This window comes from Serpula lacrymans (assembly GCF_000218685.1).
Source record: "Serpula lacrymans var. lacrymans S7.9 unplaced genomic scaffold SERLAscaffold_12, whole genome shotgun sequence".
NCBI lineage: Eukaryota > Fungi > Basidiomycota > Agaricomycetes > Boletales > Serpulaceae > Serpula > Serpula lacrymans.
Window position 1 is genome coordinate 128,924 of NW_006763301.1, and position 16,703 is coordinate 145,626.

Sequence of the window (16,703 nt, forward strand, 5' to 3'; positions counted from 1 at the left end):
ATCAATGTTCTGCTTCAAATCTCCGCATGATTCGGTTCAGACTTCCAAGAGCAGTTTCTGGAGTAATCTAGACAAGTACTAGAGTAGCGGGCGTTGAGCGGACTGCTACATTTTATGAAAATGCGTAAGATGGCGATAATCTATCCATCTCCGAGGTCTAGTTAGTATATAGAGCCAGGCTTGTGAGTCAAGTGTCTATAAGTGCTGACCGTGTGGAACCTGTGGCCGTCCGCGCGGAGACTACTGATCATCGCACTCGTTCGATTTTCCTTCCAAGTATTCCCCCAGGTCAGTTTGTACCTCCTTGTAGTTTGTTTCATAGTCCTGCGCTCTCTTGCTGACGGCTATCCTTGTTTCTTTTCCGTCCGTCGATTGGGAAATCACGTGTATCACCCTCTGACGTTTGACTCCGGAAAGAAAAGCTGTGAGTACTATAGGCTCTAACTTTGAAATTTAACCACCCTTTCATCCATGACATCGTGAACCTTTCCCATCTTCATTCGCATTCTCGCATTTTATTGTACCATTGCCATACATACTGCTTACACGATGGCGTCTAGAATCAAACAAGTGTACCAACACCTTTCTTATAAATCAGAAATGTCGGCAGGTGAGTGACGTTCAAGTTTCCCTTTCCTGAAAGCATAATAGCAGCCTTGCATTTGTCAGAAACCTGGCAGGACGTGCCCCTCGCACCCCCCGATAGGTTCGCTTTACCAAACTTCTTGTTTCAGATTTGAAATAAGACTGAATGCTGTGACAGCATCTTTAAGCTCACTGCAGCATACAAGGCAGATCCGTACCCACAGAAAGTTAACCTCGGGGTCGGAGCATACAGGGATGACGACAACAACCCTTGGGTCCTGCCTGTCATTAAAAAAGTGCGTCAACATCGAGTTAAACCTTGGGATGTCACCCTTCATTTATACAAATTATAGGCGACGCAAATTTTGCTGAATGACCCCACTCTTGATCATGAGTACCTACCCATCACCGGCTTACCGGAGTTCACGGCTGCAGCTGCGAGGCTCATTCTCAGCCCCACTTCACCTGCTCTTGCCGAAGGACGTGTGGTCAGTGTGCAGACCATTTCCGGGACAGGGGCAAACCATCTCGGTGCTCTGTTCTTGAGCAAGTTTTACAACTGGGATGGACCGAAGCAGGTGTATCTGAGTGATCCTACTTGGGGTAAGAAACATGCTCGTTATAACCATTTATGCTAGGTGATCTAATGACATAATGTACCGCGTCGACAGCCAATCATCACGCCATCTTCAGAAACGTAGGAATTGAGCCGCTCAATTACCCGTATTACGATCCGAAAACGATTGGATTAGACTTTAATGGTTTCATCGGAACACTGGAGAGTGCAGCCCCTCGCTCTGTGTTCCTACTCCACGCCTGCGCCCACAACCCAACGGGGGTCGACCCGACCGGTGAGGAATGGGAGAAGATAGCGGAAATCATGTTGTCGAAGAAACATTACGCGTTCTTCGACTGTGCTTATCAGGGATTCGCGAGCGGGGACCTTGATAAGGACTCATCCGCGGTACGGTACTTTGTGGAGAAGGGAGTGCCGATGCTGGTGTGCCAGGTGGGAGAAAGTGAATGTGATCTGACTTGACGGCAAACTTACGTGTGGTTAACAGAGTTTCGCAAAGAATGCGGGTTTATACGGCGAGCGAGTAGGAGCGCTGCATGTTGTGCCTCCGACGAAGGATGCAGCTGATAGGGTGAAGAGCCAGCTGTCGGTGATACAGCGGAGTGAAATTAGCAATCCGCCATCGCACGGAGCACGACTGGTGAGGAGGAGATGGTGTTTGAGTGAATGATCTGACTGAGAGAGTATGAACAGGTGGCGCTGATCCTGAATGACGCGGGGCTGTTCGAGGAGTGGAAACGGGACATCAAGACGATGGCAGGACGTATTATTGATATGCGCCAGGAGCTGTACTCGGTGTTGAGTGATGAGCTGAAGACGCCGGGAAGCTGGGAGCACATCATTAACCAGATTGGGATGTTCAGGTGAGTTGAAATAAGATTTGTTACGTGTGAGCCGGGTGTGCCGAGGGTGTGGGAGGTGACGGCAGGGTGGAGCAGGAACTGAACTAACAGACGCTTGCAGTTTCACGGGAATCAGCGCAGAGCAGTCGAGGGAGCTGACGGAGAAGGCACACATCTACCTGACAACAAACGGGAGGATATCGATGGCTGGGCTGAACAGCCACAACCTGAGGTATTTTGCGGAGAATCTGGACAAAGTGGTGAGGGGCGAGCTGTAGGATACGGGGAAATAGGCCGGATTGTGTGCGAAAGTGAAAGATGACGTAGCTGTACCTCGTGGCATAATAATAAACAATGACATCACTGTGATTTGAGTCGTGATTCTGGACTTGGCCACTCTATTTGGCCCTCGTCCTCCGTCTCGCTCTCCAGACTCCGTCCCGGTCTGTGTTTTAGCCTCCCCGTGCCATCTCTCCTCCATTTTCTCTCCCGCCCAAGCTTCGTCTCTTCACCACCACACACGCATGCAACCATATTAATATCACCAGCTCTCTGGCGTAATCCTCTCCCAGTCCTTTCTTATTCCTCGCCGCTCCTCCTCGTGTCCTCCTCACCCCCCTGCGTGCTAGATCACCTTTGTAAACTCCCGTTTGCAAAGTCCGTCCTCTTTCCTCTCTCCTTTTGATTTTTGTCCCATGGGTATCGCAGTGTCCTTCGTCGACTTCCACTCCTCCTCATCTGATGATTCTCAGTCACAACAACAGCCAAACATGTCCGCTCCTCCATCACACATAAGCCTCGCCCCTCCCCAGCTCCTCGGCGCCTTCTCCATGTCCCCCACCTCCTCTCCTTCCCCAAGAGACAATCCCTTTGACTCACCGCCTCTTTCTCCCGCCCTCTCCTTCTTCACCGCTCCCTCAACGCCTATACCTTCCCCTCACCTCGAAGATCCTCCCCCTCAGCCTCCTCCCCCACAAGTCGACCTTTACGTCAGGTCCCCATCACCCCCTCGCACCGATCATCGCGTCACCACTTCGTCATCTTTCGAACTCGAAACCATCCCTCCACTTGACGCTCTCTCTTCCCCAGACTTCTCCCTAGATTTCACCCTCGATGACGAGGGTTTGAGTACCCTAGAAAAAATATATCTCTTTTGTCGAAGTAAATCCGCTTATCATAGGTACGCTCTTTTCTATTTTATTCAGTTCACTTTTCAGCTTCATATTCCATTCCTGCCGTTATTCGTTTCAGGGTCTTTATCGCACATGCCCTGCACTCCTTTTTGGAGCTGGTAACTCCTCTAGAAGCTGTTGAGTATGTACTCCCTCTTCTTCCAGGTCTCGCAATCGACGAAGGTGAGCCCTTATCAACCTTCATGATTGAATCTGATATCTGATTTTATAATCTTCGGTTATAGATGAGACCGTTAAAGAAGCCCTTGCTTCTGAGCTAGTCAAAATCTTGTGGTGGTTCCTGACGGTTGGTTTTCTGCCTCCACTTTGTCTCATTTGGCCCTCTGAGATAAAGGCACGCAGCATTGTCGCCTTGTCGAAGAACCTGCAGATCACATGATTGCTTATTCAAGCCCGGACCACCAACATGCAGAAGGTGAAACCCTTATTTCAGTACAAGCGTTCACTCCTGTTCTAGGCACTCTGCTGCTCAGCCCTAATGGCATGGTCAGTAGCTCTGCCAGATATGCGGTCGTCGAGGTCTTGAGAAAAATGCGTCAAATGGATGAGCTTGATATCAACGACGAAGCCATGCAGACTAATGATCGCAGCGAAGAGATTCAAAACGGTGTGTTTGGACCGTACGAACGGAATATATTTGAAGAAGAAATTGTCCAGCAAATTATCATTGGCATGGGACGATTGGATACAGAGGACGAAGAAGCTAGGTGGGTGAGTGATAACGACAGTGCCAGTGGAAACGAAGTATGGTATGATGCAGGTGCTGGAGAACGATCCGAGGGTGTATCTCCAGCTTGCGACATACTGGCTTCGAATGATTTCGAGCATGATTCACCCATGTCGAGCAATTTCAACCCTTACTTCCCGGCAATATCTTCTTGGCCTGCTGCTGCTAGTCCTGTACAGCCATCAATATCGCAAGTTCCTCCTGCATTGAATGCGCTTTCGACTCGTGGCATAGATCGCGGTTCGGATAACCAGCCTATGACCGCTCTATCATTCGTTGCCGAGACTGTCGGGTCATCGACAGATCCTTGGGTGTCGACCCAAGGGCCGCAGCCTGAAGCTGTGCCGTGTCCAACGCACGTGGATGACGACCCTATGGAACTCAGTCATGAGCAAGATAACGACGACGACGAAATTGACCCAAGTGAACAGGCTGCTGTAGGGCGTCTGTCCAGCATGAGTCTGATAGCCGCTGTCACAGCTGGCGGTGTGTTGTTTCAGCTTGATAAATGACATTATTGACTAACGGTCATACTATTAGGAACATTAAGAGAAGAGACAAAGACTGCGTTCGTCAGGGAAGTAGAGCGGGTGGGACGCGACTCCATTTACTGGGTACGACGGGAAGCGTCTTTTGCGTTGGGAGCGCTTGCCAAAGTGGTTCCTGCAGAGGTCGCTGTTTTCTCTTTGGTAAATGGCTATTTTTATTGTTTTTTGTTATTGACTTCATGTTGATGCATCACTTGTTCCACAGCTTCCTTTGTTTGAATCCCTACGATCGGATCCTGTATGGCACGTGCGGCATTCATCTTTGTTCGCACTGCCCGCCCTTCTGTCTCGATTGTCTCCTGCACAACGTAGAGCGGTTTCTCTTGCCAGTATAGTGCCCCTATCGCGGGATGAATCTGCACCAGTTCGTTCTGGTGTATTAGAAGCCTTAGGAGAGGTCGTGTATACCTTTCACGAGGACGAAGACGGTCCACCGCACGAGCTCCTTAGGCTCTTTCTCGGAAGAGAGGAAGATCGACGAGCAAGAGAAGCACAACAACAAAATCCTAGTCCGCAGTCGTCAGGATCATTAGGTATAATGCATTGTCTATTAGCGAGTATGGTGACGTAATTCCTCCTCCGCAGGTACTCCCACTTTAGATCCGTTCTATGATGACCCAGCACGGCCACTTGCCTGCGCGTTTAATATTCCTGCCGTAGCGCTCACTCTCGGTCGAGCGCGATGGGGAGAATTACGTGCACTTTTTCTAACGCTTGCGCAAAACCGTTCGATAAAAGTTCGGAGAACACTCGCTGCAAGTCTAGGCGAATTAGCCAAAGTTATCGGACCGGAACATGCTCAAAGAGATTTAATTGGTGTATGGTGGGATGCCATGCGTTGCGAAGAAGAAAGTGATATAAGGATGAAAGCCATCGAAGGGGTTCAAACTTTTGTAATGGCGCTGGGCCACGGGGAAGGGAGAGACACCGTTATGAAAGGCCTTTTGGATATATGGGAAGAAGGATGGTTGAGGAAGTGGCGGGAAAGAGAAGGTGTTGTGAAAGCCCTGATTACTTTGGACGGTGCGCCTGGAAGACCTGAGGTTATTAGCCAGATTTTGAAAAAGGGGCTAGAGGATGCTGTGGGAGGAGTGAGGGAGGCAGCCATCATGATGGTTTGTTCTCAACTGCGCCGCCGTGCCCCACTTTGCTGATGTTTTCTGTGCTTTGTTTAGGTTTATCAGATGTCGCAAGCACTGGATGTGTGGAAACATATATTTGACATTGTCTGGGCCGACATTTTGGCATTCGCCGAGCACCCGTCCCATAGAAAGCGCATGACGTACGAATTGTCTTTTCATGTTTATATAAAATGTTAACGCTTTCTCCCTCCTTTAGCTTCGTTGCGTGCCAGCAAGCGCTGGTTTTTGCTACGCAATCCGGCAAATCAGTGCTTATGGTAAATGATATGGTGCATTGGAGGGCGTTTAGCCAACTTGCTAATGACCATATTATCGGCGTACGTATTGGCGTTGCACGATTGACAGGTATCATATGCTGTGAGTTCCGCCGATGGTTCTCGAGTGGAATGGACTGAATCGATCCATATTTTCGTCAGACAAGCTCAGTGGTGATTCGAAACCAGTTCCACAGCACATTCTAGACTTGGTAAAGCATCTTCTGCAGGATTCCTGTCAGGAGGTGCGATCTTTTGTCTCGTGCCTTGAACTGCAGAACAGATATCGCACGAACAGCGTTTTCCCGACACATGTAGACACATTTTTGACATTCTCGCGCCCGCCTCCTCCTTCGGAACAAAATACAAGCTCTGATAACACTGGACAAGATCCTAGGACCGACACTGCCTCGGTCAATCTCATTGGTCAGATACAGCTTGCGGAAACACTGTAGCCGATACTGGGTTAATGTCAATGATCTTCGACCCATCTTTTGATGGAGGACTGTCCGACCATCAAGGTCAATGTCTGGTAACAGATATAAATCATTCATAGGTATGACACTCCCAGGATACCAAGGAAATCACATTTTGTTTGATTATCGCCTCATAATTTAATCTGGTGTGGTTGCAGATTGGAATCGCATTCATGGTTGTCTTTTCGGACGTTCACACACCACAGTCTTGGCCATACATTATCTTATATGATCTGTAGTAGTTATACTTGCTGTTCCTGGCACATCCCTTTGAAGCCACGCATATTCTTTGCTGGTGATTTTTACCGCATGTTCCCGTCAAAGGCGTGACTGTACCAGAAATGCAGTGGGATCACCTGAAGCTGGAAGATGGAAAGCAGTACCAGGCGCGCCGCGGACTTGTAATTTTAGGACAAAGCGTCGGGGCTTTCCATTGTCCATCAGCCATCAACACATGTCCATCTGAATTCCCAACCTGTTTCGAGCTGCAGTAGCGCTGGTGCTTACTGTACAAAGTGCCTTGTGAGAGTTTGGGATGCACAGGATTGGTCTGTTTCTGTTATCATCAAACCGCTGAACGGTTCTCTCGCTCTTTCCTCGAGTCACTTGGTAGCCTGAGGCTCATATGTATACGTATTCAGCATGAGATCCACGCTGCTCCTCGTTCGTTACCTGGTTTTTGGTAATTGCTTCTGTTATGCTCAGCCAATTGGGAGGTTCTGACATTCTCACATCCGTTGTAAAGGTCTTTTTATAATCTGCAATGCAGTCGTTTGCTCAGCGGCTGTCTGGAATCGTAGCCTTGTACCGGCTGAGGGCCAAATGAGTACGTGTTCAGTTATTACTCTCTGACAGTTCGCCTTTATGGTTCGTATTTGTCCAGTGCAAATTGATATTTATTTGATTTTCCTTGGCGCTCTTGGTATCGTCTTCATTTTTTCAATGTATGTTCTTCAAGGACTTGTATGGCGCCTGACGTTGACTTGATGCCACCTTAGCATCTTCCTGGAGATACTCTCTAGCAACCATTTCACTGGCTTGGTATGGTTTGAGTGCACGTGGATAGTATTATTCTGGCTCTTGGAACTTGGTCTGTGGTCGCTGTTTTGCCTGAGAAGTGTTCGTATTGACCTATGTGGAACAGCTGGTGCCGCCGCCATCACTGCAGTTTCGCCTGGTTGGTTCTGCGGAAGTGGAGGTAAGAGATGTCAAATGTACAACGTATCTGTTCGTTAAGCGTCTGTTTAAGGTTCAAGAAGCCTTTGCGTTTCTACACAAGTGTTACAGGCGTTTACTTGGATATGTACAATCACCAGTCAGTGACACTCAAAGTCATTGACATTTACCGATGCTGATCGACTGCGCTCACAGTGCTGGCCTATGTTTGCTTTTTGATGCTGTCCATAATTTCGCACTACAAGACGGACCCTGATGTGTGGCATCTTTGTATCCGAAATCTCAAATGGTCCCAAACGCGACAATGTTTGAGGAGTATGCCAAATTCACCGGTCTCTTCGGGTTTCAAAACCAAGGCTCCCGTCACATTCGCTGCTCCGTTACCTCGACGCCCGGTTCCAAATGCGATTTATACCCACCGCGTCGGATTAAGCTCCGAATACGAGATTGAGCTTTTCGGAGACCCGTGCTCACCGTCTGTAGAGACCTTTACTGCGTCACCAATGGCGATAATGGTACCACCTGCTCTTCCGCCTCCTGCCCGAGTTCATCACCCCCGAAGCTCTGATGCCGCTGTCGTTGAGCCTGCGCCTTCCTTGTACCCCATTTCCATGCAATCTCATATTTCATCCCACCGAAAAACACCATCACTGCCTGCGACACCGTCTCCTCTTGGCGAGTGGCCAAGATCGAATGCTCTAGATCAAACTACCACCAGTCGCGCCAACAGAGTCTTCCCTCCTACTTCTTTCACTTTTCCTTCTAACACTCGTACGAGTTCTGAGGTAGCATCCGCCGAGACGGCGCCTTCTTCATCGTCTCAAAACTTACTTCCTCGCACGAGAAAGCCATCGGGTCCGAGGAGCAGATCAAGCTCGACAGAATCGCAGCATAAACCACCACCGCTGGATTTGTCTTCTGTAAGCGCCTTCAAGGAGCCGAGATGATACAATTACTTGATGGACTGAAGGCAAGAGTCTTACGGACGCCGGCGTCTGTTTAGCTTGGCTCGTCTTTGACTTGTTCTTGTCGGTATTTCTGCTAAATCGGCCGCGCACCCTGATTGAAAGCTATGATCTTGATGTTGTGACGAGTAGACTAGCCTGGTGTTTTTACCTGACTGTAATTTGTTACGAGTCGTGTATCTTGGCTTTCAAGGACGATGGGTTGGATGATATCCATGTTCCCCCTTATTCTCATTGTATGGCCACTGCCAAGTTTTTGAATCGTGAATGTCTTTTACACTTGTTGTGTGTCAACCTGTTGTACAGAGCACCATGCTTATATATACGTAGAAGATCACTTGAGCGCTTACTATCGGTGGCCGATGAGCTTGTACCGAGCATGTAAGAATCTACTTTAGAACTGCATTGGTCTCGATGTCGATTCATCGAAACTTGAAAATATACTAGATGATCCAAAGTTCGTTTGTTTCCGGAGACGTTGCCCTTCAAGTTGCCGGATAAACCCCGGGCCCGCTTCCGAGTCTTTGCTTTTGGTTCTTCAAGCTTCAATGTCAACATCTCTTTCGTCTGCTCCTTATACGTTGCATATATGGCCCGGAAAATGGAATTTATCGTCTATTGATCCAATATGCCTGGCTGCTGTGTTGTACCTTCAACTAACAATACCAGGAAAGTTCCAAATTGTCGAATGCGTCAATCCCGACTTGTCTTCGAGTGGTGAGTAGTTATAAATCATTCCATACCAACTTCACTCAACACGTAGCTTATATATACCACAATCAGGTTACCTTCCTTTCCTGACCCATGGACATGTACACGTGTCAACACTATCTGCCATTATTTCATTCGTCACGTCTCTGTCAAAATCGTCACCGGCATCCGGAGCAACTGATATTGAAGCCTCTCTCAACAACTCTGACAAGGCCAAAAGGACGGCCTGGTTCGCACATGTGGAGTCAGGTGTGGGCGACTTAGTCGTAAGTCCAATTTTGTGGATTCTGGTTACAAGTCTAATTACCTGGTCTAGTCCCATATGTTCTACTCTTTAGATGCAAACTATCGGGGGTTGACTCATCCCACACTGGCATCTATGTTGCCTATACCTCAGCGGTACTACGTGCCTGGTCGTATACGTGATTCGTATAAACCAAGGCTAGAAGCTTCAGAGCTCTGGAGTCTCCCTGGCATTGAACAGGAGAAGGAGAGTCCTTTCGGTGAGAAGGAAAAGAAAAAGGATAATTCCAAAGATAAGTATGTTCGTGTTTTCGAGCAGGAAAAGGTATTGGACCAACGGAATGTGAATACGACACTCTGACTCATTTCATATGATTAGGTACTCGCGAAAGCGCGTTCTTGCTTAGATTTATATGCAAATCTGCTGCAAGGAAAACCATTTTTCTTTGGTGATCGGTAGGTGCAGTTTTCTAATATCATCAGAAGCCCACTCATTAATCGTTCGTTAGAATCGCCGTTCTCGACGTCTATTTCGCAGCCCATGTTTTGTTGTTGCTGGACGCGCCATTCCCAGATCCACTGATTTCAAGCCTCCTTAAGGAATCGTATCCAAGCTTGGTTGATCATGCTCGCCTAGTGAAGACGGAGACCTCCGCCCATGGTGCCACCCATACATTGGAAACTTCGCTATCTCAGTCACTGTCCGCTGTAATTCCGCGACTTTTCAGTAGCACGCAGAAAGCGGAAGTGAAGTCTGATGCTGATGACGTTCGATTCTCGAGAATGCGTTGGGCCTGGATTACCTTGGCTATAGGCGCTGTGATATACCGTCTATCACAGACCGATTTGATAATACGGTTTTCTCTAGATGAAGACACTCCAGCAGATTCAGAAGAAAATGTGGAATTAGAGCTAGAGGAAGAGGAAGAGGTAGAGGTGGAAGAAGATGAGGAAGGTGATGAATCTGATTAAACACTCTCGGTGATTAGTTTCATATTCATACATCGGTATCCTCGATATGTTGAGCACAATATAATGGACGGGGTACTTGCCTACAGTTGTAGCTTGGGTAGTTGCACTACTTGTAACTGTTGTTGACATAAGTAATATGTGTGTAATATGCACTATAAGTAGTTGAGTCACGCTGTGACATGCCTATTTTGGTAGGTTCGCTTCATATGTTTTCCTTTTTGGGCACAATAGCTGGTGAGTGTATCTTCACGTTAGGTTCCCTTTATTGTTCTCCTTTATCTTCGCATACAACCCACAGCCACGCTTCGACAATGAAGAAGTTATATATTAGTATGGCCATTGCTCTAACCGATCCTTTGCCTTTTCGTCTCTGGTGGACCGAATAGTGGCCATTTTCGCAAACTTATCTTACGAATTCCAGGCCTCCATCTAGACGTTACTCTATTCCCCCTTCATCTCTCCAGATTCTCAGACAACACTCTCTAATACTCTGCACCTCTGTGGCTTAGACGCAATCTCTTCTTGATCAGTCATTTCCAGTTTGAATAAACACCACTTTCTCTTCCCTGTCAGTCACCATGCAGAATGCCTTCCTGACCATACGCACTGTCTTTCTCAGTAAGTTTTTCTGTTACATGGCATTCTCTTGCCTGTACTGAATCATACACGTACTAGTCTCAATGTTTCTGTGGAGCCTGTTGTCGCTTATCTTCTCATCATGGAATATTGCAGCCACCAGGTCGTCAGGGATGCCGGGTATGTCTTCCTCATTTCTTTCCAGGTGGACTAGCTAGCTAAGTGAAGTCTGCATTCTTGGGAATATATCTAGTGCTAGGCTCTGCAGTTTTCTTGATATTTAATAGCTGCTTTACATGCTTTTTTGTGTTGATGTAAGCTTCAACAGTTGACGCGAGGGTGGTATGAAAGCTAATCTTTGACATTTCAGCGCGTTTGCAGGCGCTTTATGCCCTAAAGGCAGGAGCGCTCTAGTGAAGTTTGAGTGTGGCTGGACCCTCATTATGAGCGCCTTGCAACTTAGTAAGTCCTTGCTTTGTATTACACCTGGTATGATTATTTACGTTGTGACAGTTGCTAGCATCGATATCACTATTAATGGTCCCCCTATAATATGCAGGGGTATTAGAGGTATGTACACTACCATACTTGATATTTCGCACCAAGTTCTCATGTTCATTCTTGTCATAACGTACCCTTGTAGCTACCTGGGGAGCGTGTGCATCAACTAGTGTCTTGGTACCCATCAGCTGGCTAGCTGCTTTCATCAGTATGTATTTTTTTTTTGTCCCGCCTTGTCAAACCGACTCACTTATCACTCGGCATTTTAGCTATAACCTATTTCCTCACGCTTTTCGTCGCCAGCACTCTGCACGCCTGCGAGTTTCCCGCTGTATGGTGTCATACGGTGTACACGGTTCCTTGGTTCTCGCGGAGTGAAATGTTTCCTCAGTCCGATGTCAAACATCATGAAGTACCATCAGACATGGATATCACACCGACATCCAGTATGATGACTACAGATGAAGAATCGTGCGCTGTCATGCGATACATCGCAGAGCGCTGGGGAAAAGTTGGAGATATTGAGAAACAACCGCCGTCACATCCCATCTTGTTCTCACGAGAAGACGTCTCAGGAATCTCTGAGCGCCCTACTTGGGCGCAAGGAACACCGACACGACGTGGTGTTGATCAACCTTTCGCTGTTCGTCCTCGGACGCCAATGTCTAGCCAACTGAGCGCTCCCCCGTTGCCTCCGAAAGTCCGAGCGAGGGAAGTCGTCACTCCCAAGGACTCGCATTATGTTGAATCGGATCGTGAGGCAGAAGCTCAAGGAGAATACCGCCTGACCTTAACACCACGAACACCCACTGTCTTTCCCCCAAAGATTGCGGATCCTGATTTACCCATCCCCTTGCCACGGCTGTCGGAATGGATTCGAGCTGACCACAACGTGTTACCTGTCTCGACGTGAGAACATTGATTAATGACTGGACGATTTTTGTCACGTGAAGTAATGTTGAGCATCTTCGATTTCTTTTGCAAATTTGTTCTATAAAATATGTATCCTTAGGATTAGTTGTAGCTGATATTTCTGGAAATAAACAAGAACCAAAAACAATACATATCATTGAAATGTTTCAATAGGTATCAAGTGAGGACTGGACGGGGAAATGATAGCAGATATCCGTCAGACAGGGAAGTGCAGTTACTGTTCGGATCCCTCGGATCCGCCAGTTTCCAGCCAAACTACCCTAGACCTGAGCTTCCTGTTTTCTTCACGTGCTTTTGCCAGGGCAGTCGTGGTGCCCTCGAGTTGTCGCCTGATCTCCACTAATTCCTTTGCTACCTCCTCCTCGACCTCACCTGCACCTACGGCAATACCTAAAGAATACATTGAAATAATCAATCGAATAGATAATGATACGTGGAAGGCGACTAACCTCCAACCAGTTTGACGAGTCGCCATAAACGAAGGATAATCAGGAGGCCCGCAAGCTCCTTTTCGCGTCCTTTGAGAACAAACTCAAGGATAAATGTGGTGACGATGATGAATGCATCGAACAGATGGAATGCAGCATGAGGGTAGCCTGCGAAAGGGACGAAGAATCGTAGTCCATGGGCCCAGAGTGAAATAGGAATTTCGACCAAAAAGAAGGTGGTGATCACGAGTGAGATGGTTGCTAGAACTTCCAACCAGGCAGGTGCATCCGGGCCTTCTGGGGGCGTGCAGCTCTCAGAGAGAAAACTGTAGCCCAAGTCGGCAAGAACACAAACAGCATCAATTGTGATCTATCGACGCGGGTTACCAACAAATGGTATGAGAACGATAGTTTGTACTTACCAGCGATATAACAAAGGTGTGCAAAGGTGTGGACTCGAGAAAGCTGGCTGTTTTCTCGCGAAACAAAGACAAGGAGCTTTGCGGCCTTTCCGGAGACATTTCTTCAGCATCATCGTCATACGAATAGGAAAGCAGTGCTTGTTGTTCTCCTGGTTCAGACATGTTGGTTACAAGTCAACCTGGACGATGGCACTGCCAGCGCTCATCGTCCTTTTCGACCTTACCTTTCTGGGAAATAGAAATCAAAGAAGCAGTTCAATACTCGCATCACGTGGTGCCACATACTTAGTATGTGACCCACTACTAACCGACAGGTTCCGCTAGTACGAGGAGTGGTACTCTGCCACCAATATGAATGATGCAAATTGTCATACAAACATAATTGTCCTACCTGTATGGCATAGCCTGAATTAATTCCTGTCGCAACTACGTATCCCTTCACCGCCTGTGTCGCTTTCGTGTTACTCTGCAATTTGGCGCTCAACGTAACCTGCGCCAGTCCGTCGAGCAATTAACATCCTGTTTCTGCGAGTTATCTTCCCACTCATTGACTAAATGTCAGGAACAATTAACACTGTCGGCGGGCGTGGATTTCTGGCGAGTCTAATTGACAAATCCTGGGATATCTTGCTTGCTGGTGCAGGCGTGTCAATGTTATGCACTGCCCTCGACGCCGGATCGCCACCCATCAGGTAGTCAGGCTAATTATACCCCCTTTCTCAGCTCCTTAAACACCGCGTTCTAAAAACATGAAGATGGGTTTGCCCCTGCATCCGTCTGGCACTGATCAGGTTTGTTGTTGTCTTTCTCCGATTGTTTCTTCCTTTCTTCGCCCATACACTACCTTTTCATTCTACCCTTTCCACTTTTTTCGAATCATAATGGCATCAACAGACCGGTGGACTTCATTTCGCAACTTTCGCAAGTACATATTCTGTGAGTATCCTATCGATGAACATCGCAGTGGTCTTATGAATTATCCGCAGCTTTGGCCGCTATTCTTTGTTTGGTTTGGACCATCTTAATCTCTGTGTACTTGGCTCGTAACTGGTCTAGCTACGATGGTGCACAACGTGAGTGCTCGTGGTCGTCCTTTCATCCCAGTCCTGACTCCCGTGGCAGAGGGCATACTCATTGCAATGATTGTTTTGGATGCAATCAGTGCTATACTGCTGTATCTCATGTGAGTATCGCTTGAATTGCGACGTAGTATATTGGTTGAGCGCTACCTTACAGGATTGTGGTACACTACGATTTTTGGCCCGATGTTGCACGCACGACATTTCTCGTAGCTGCGCACGTAGGTGTGTAATCACTGAAACAAAATCATTGATGGAGGTATCTAAAGGAGATATACTAGCTACCTCCGCCGTGTTTACAGTGTTCACCGGCCGGTCGAATTTCCCCTGCAATGCCTTCGGTTCGTCTCCACATATCTTGGAGGCTACGTCGTTCGAACGTGATTTTTTTCAGGTTCTACATCCAATTGTCAACGCATGACCACCAGTGTGATAGTGGGCTCTTGGATCATATCGGGTTTATGTGAGCACCGCCCAGCTACCAGCTAATGTTGAACGACTAATATGATATATGTGCGAAGTGACTGCCGTGGCACTGTGTTTGCCCTTTATGGCCTTCATTCCACTTCCACCACGGCCGCAGAATGGCTCGGATGAGCCGGAAAACCCGTCAGATGATCCGATCGATGCATTACGCAAATCTCAGATGTCCTCTGGCTCACACGCTGGGCTTCTGAAACATCAAGGAGGCCTTTCTGTTGATGCTGCTAGTTTGCCTCCGCATCCTGGACTCCCAAATATGACACGTCCGCCAAGTCTATCATCGTCAAGGTCATCCTTGGTAGCCCAACGTCGACCCATGCAAGTGGAGGCGCCGAAGAGTGAATCTTCTGGCCACGAGCCGAATACCCCCAGTACTGGGTCGGTATATTCTGCAACGTCACCCAGGTCTAGCATGGTGCAAAACACTCCCGGTTTGATGATGGAGAGAAATGGGAGCATGGCTTCCTCTTTGCGCTATCCTGCTGTAATGCCTGCCGCTAGTTTTTCTGCATCATCATCGCGTCTTCCGCTTCCTAGACAAGTTACTGACGTTGCGGCAAACTCGAGGCCCCAGTCAGGTCAATCCAGCAGTACTGTTGGCACTTCGCTGAGCGCATTCGACGAATATACACGTATGAGTGGGGTCACTGAAGGCTTTGTTCCGCGTCCAAGCTTACCTGCTAGCCCTTCTCCGCGCTATAGTCCACCCTATGTCAGTGGGCCCCTGCGTAGACATCATAATGAGACAAGATCACTCTCTCCCAATTCGTCTGGTCCTCGTGTAAGTAATGGCGGCGCCCGCCACCTACCCAGCAGTTCTCTATCATCAGTCCACCGGCAAGCAACTCCAGCATCTGATTCAAACTCGATCCGTTCTATGTCAGCAAGTTTGCATAACCGTCCCGAATCGGCCGTGCTCTCTAATGGGGTAGATGGCAGTGAATACAGTCTACGTTATTCGCAGAACAGCGCTGTCTCACCGGCACTGACTGCGGTGGCTACTCCTCCATCCCTTGCGAACCAGCCACATTCGAGTTTTGAGTTGCGGCGATCGGAGTCTGCGCGTGTGGGGGATGTTCCCATTACCGAGTCCCCCACCGATGAGCGGGGTGCACAGCTTGACAACTATGAGGAGATGGAGGAAATCGTGGTCACACCTCGTCCTAATAGAGAAGCGCTGGCACGATTCCGTATGGACTCGACTGGGTCCATTGTCGATATGGAGGAGTGGAGGAAGCTTGTGTTCAACGCCGCGGGTAGAGCGCTGTGATTTATATATTCTGACAGTTTAGTTATATATAGGATATTATTATCTTTGATTTCAGGACTTGGTCTTTACTATTATATACTGTGTCCTGCGCACTGTATTTCACTCTGATTATGTTCTTTAAAAAAGCCACTGGCGTGGGGGGCGATCTCAGAGCTTAGTGCTTTAGTGGCGTGTCACAAATATGACCAAACGATCAAAATTTTGGAGAGCAGTTTAGCAAACTGAAGTTAGTGCTTTGGAAGGTACAGTTGTCTTATCAGCTTTGACAACATGGGAAGACGAGCAAAAAACAAGCAAGGCGCTCCAGCACCTCTTCCTGGCCAAGACACTGGACGTCCTTCAGCCAAAAAACTAGGCAAGCGGAAAGCCGAGGCGGGTGTGGAGGAAGGAAATCCCAGTGATCGGCCTGCAAAAAAAGTAAAAGAGGCAGTAACAAAGACTAGCCAGAAAATAAAGCCAACCTCCAAGGCTACAAAAACGCGGGAATCAAAGCCAAAGTCGGGGTCTGGCAAGAAAGGTAAAGACTTGAATGAAAGCGCGAGTGAAGGCTGGGAGGATGTAGGTTCAGACGAGGAGGTAGACTTGAAAGGTCAAGTAAAG

The 16,703-nt window shown here is 48.0% G+C and overlaps 9 protein-coding genes across 9 annotated transcripts; 7 read left to right on the forward strand and 2 right to left on the reverse strand.

Annotated features, from left to right (window-relative positions):
- Positions 1 to 51: 51 nt before the first annotated feature.
- SERLADRAFT_475342 (uncharacterized protein) lies at positions 52 to 2,439 on the forward strand (the record flags this gene model as incomplete). Its single annotated transcript, XM_007321822.1, has 9 exons — positions 52 to 290; positions 561 to 610; positions 670 to 706; positions 764 to 881; positions 939 to 1,188; positions 1,257 to 1,594; positions 1,650 to 1,802; positions 1,856 to 2,025; positions 2,126 to 2,439. The coding sequence occupies 8 exons, from the start codon at positions 601 to 603 to the stop codon at positions 2,280 to 2,282; spliced, it is 1,233 nt and encodes a 410-aa protein (XP_007321884.1).
- A 335-nt stretch (positions 2,440 to 2,774) lies between these two features.
- On the forward strand, positions 2,775 to 6,323 carry SERLADRAFT_410491 (uncharacterized protein; the record flags this gene model as incomplete). The annotated part of the gene is made up of 11 exons (XM_007321823.1): positions 2,775 to 3,184; positions 3,256 to 3,359; positions 3,422 to 3,483; positions 3,540 to 4,410; positions 4,465 to 4,613; positions 4,678 to 5,005; positions 5,058 to 5,587; positions 5,648 to 5,754; positions 5,811 to 5,971; positions 6,031 to 6,113; positions 6,147 to 6,323. The coding sequence occupies 11 exons, from the start codon at positions 2,775 to 2,777 to the stop codon at positions 6,321 to 6,323; spliced, it is 2,982 nt and encodes a 993-aa protein (XP_007321885.1).
- A 519-nt stretch (positions 6,324 to 6,842) lies between these two features.
- SERLADRAFT_475349 (uncharacterized protein) lies at positions 6,843 to 8,885 on the forward strand (the record flags this gene model as incomplete). Its single annotated transcript, XM_007321824.1, has 7 exons — positions 6,843 to 7,026; positions 7,090 to 7,170; positions 7,228 to 7,288; positions 7,343 to 7,434; positions 7,489 to 7,542; positions 7,594 to 7,659; positions 7,716 to 8,885. 7 exons carry the CDS (start codon positions 6,987 to 6,989, stop codon positions 8,465 to 8,467), a joined length of 1,146 nt encoding a protein of 381 aa, XP_007321886.1.
- A 120-nt stretch (positions 8,886 to 9,005) lies between these two features.
- On the forward strand, positions 9,006 to 10,536 carry SERLADRAFT_475353 (uncharacterized protein; the record flags this gene model as incomplete). Its single annotated transcript, XM_007321825.1, has 5 exons — positions 9,006 to 9,202; positions 9,269 to 9,462; positions 9,513 to 9,764; positions 9,819 to 9,895; positions 9,949 to 10,536. The coding sequence occupies 5 exons, from the start codon at positions 9,034 to 9,036 to the stop codon at positions 10,409 to 10,411; spliced, it is 1,155 nt and encodes a 384-aa protein (XP_007321887.1).
- A 453-nt stretch (positions 10,537 to 10,989) lies between these two features.
- Positions 10,990 to 12,401, forward strand: SERLADRAFT_441321 (uncharacterized protein; the record flags this gene model as incomplete). The annotated part of the gene is made up of 6 exons (XM_007321826.1): positions 10,990 to 11,033; positions 11,087 to 11,167; positions 11,358 to 11,449; positions 11,501 to 11,557; positions 11,631 to 11,696; positions 11,758 to 12,401. The coding sequence occupies 6 exons, from the start codon at positions 10,990 to 10,992 to the stop codon at positions 12,399 to 12,401; spliced, it is 984 nt and encodes a 327-aa protein (XP_007321888.1).
- A 47-nt stretch (positions 12,402 to 12,448) lies between these two features.
- On the reverse strand, positions 12,449 to 13,526 carry SERLADRAFT_475357 (uncharacterized protein; the record flags this gene model as incomplete). The annotated part of the gene is made up of 3 exons (XM_007321827.1): positions 12,449 to 12,811; positions 12,871 to 13,219; positions 13,272 to 13,526. 3 exons carry the CDS (start codon positions 13,431 to 13,433, stop codon positions 12,636 to 12,638), a joined length of 687 nt encoding a protein of 228 aa, XP_007321889.1.
- A 106-nt stretch (positions 13,527 to 13,632) lies between these two features.
- Positions 13,633 to 15,319, forward strand: SERLADRAFT_475360 (uncharacterized protein; the record flags this gene model as incomplete). Its single annotated transcript, XM_007321828.1, has 7 exons — positions 13,633 to 14,207; positions 14,258 to 14,344; positions 14,394 to 14,454; positions 14,508 to 14,575; positions 14,632 to 14,691; positions 14,745 to 14,813; positions 14,872 to 15,319. Coding segments are annotated over 7 exons (978 nt in total), but the record flags the coding sequence as incomplete, so codon positions are not given.
- A 468-nt stretch (positions 15,320 to 15,787) lies between these two features.
- SERLADRAFT_397907 (uncharacterized protein) lies at positions 15,788 to 16,045 on the reverse strand (the record flags this gene model as incomplete). The annotated part of the gene is made up of 2 exons (XM_007321829.1): positions 15,788 to 15,958; positions 15,989 to 16,045. The coding sequence occupies 2 exons, from the start codon at positions 16,043 to 16,045 to the stop codon at positions 15,788 to 15,790; spliced, it is 228 nt and encodes a 75-aa protein (XP_007321891.1).
- A 309-nt stretch (positions 16,046 to 16,354) lies between these two features.
- Positions 16,355 to 16,656, forward strand: SERLADRAFT_397909 (uncharacterized protein; the record flags this gene model as incomplete). Its single annotated transcript, XM_007321830.1, has 1 exon — positions 16,355 to 16,656. A coding segment is annotated over one exon (259 nt), but the record flags the coding sequence as incomplete, so codon positions are not given.
- Between the last annotated feature and the right edge of the window lie 47 nt (positions 16,657 to 16,703).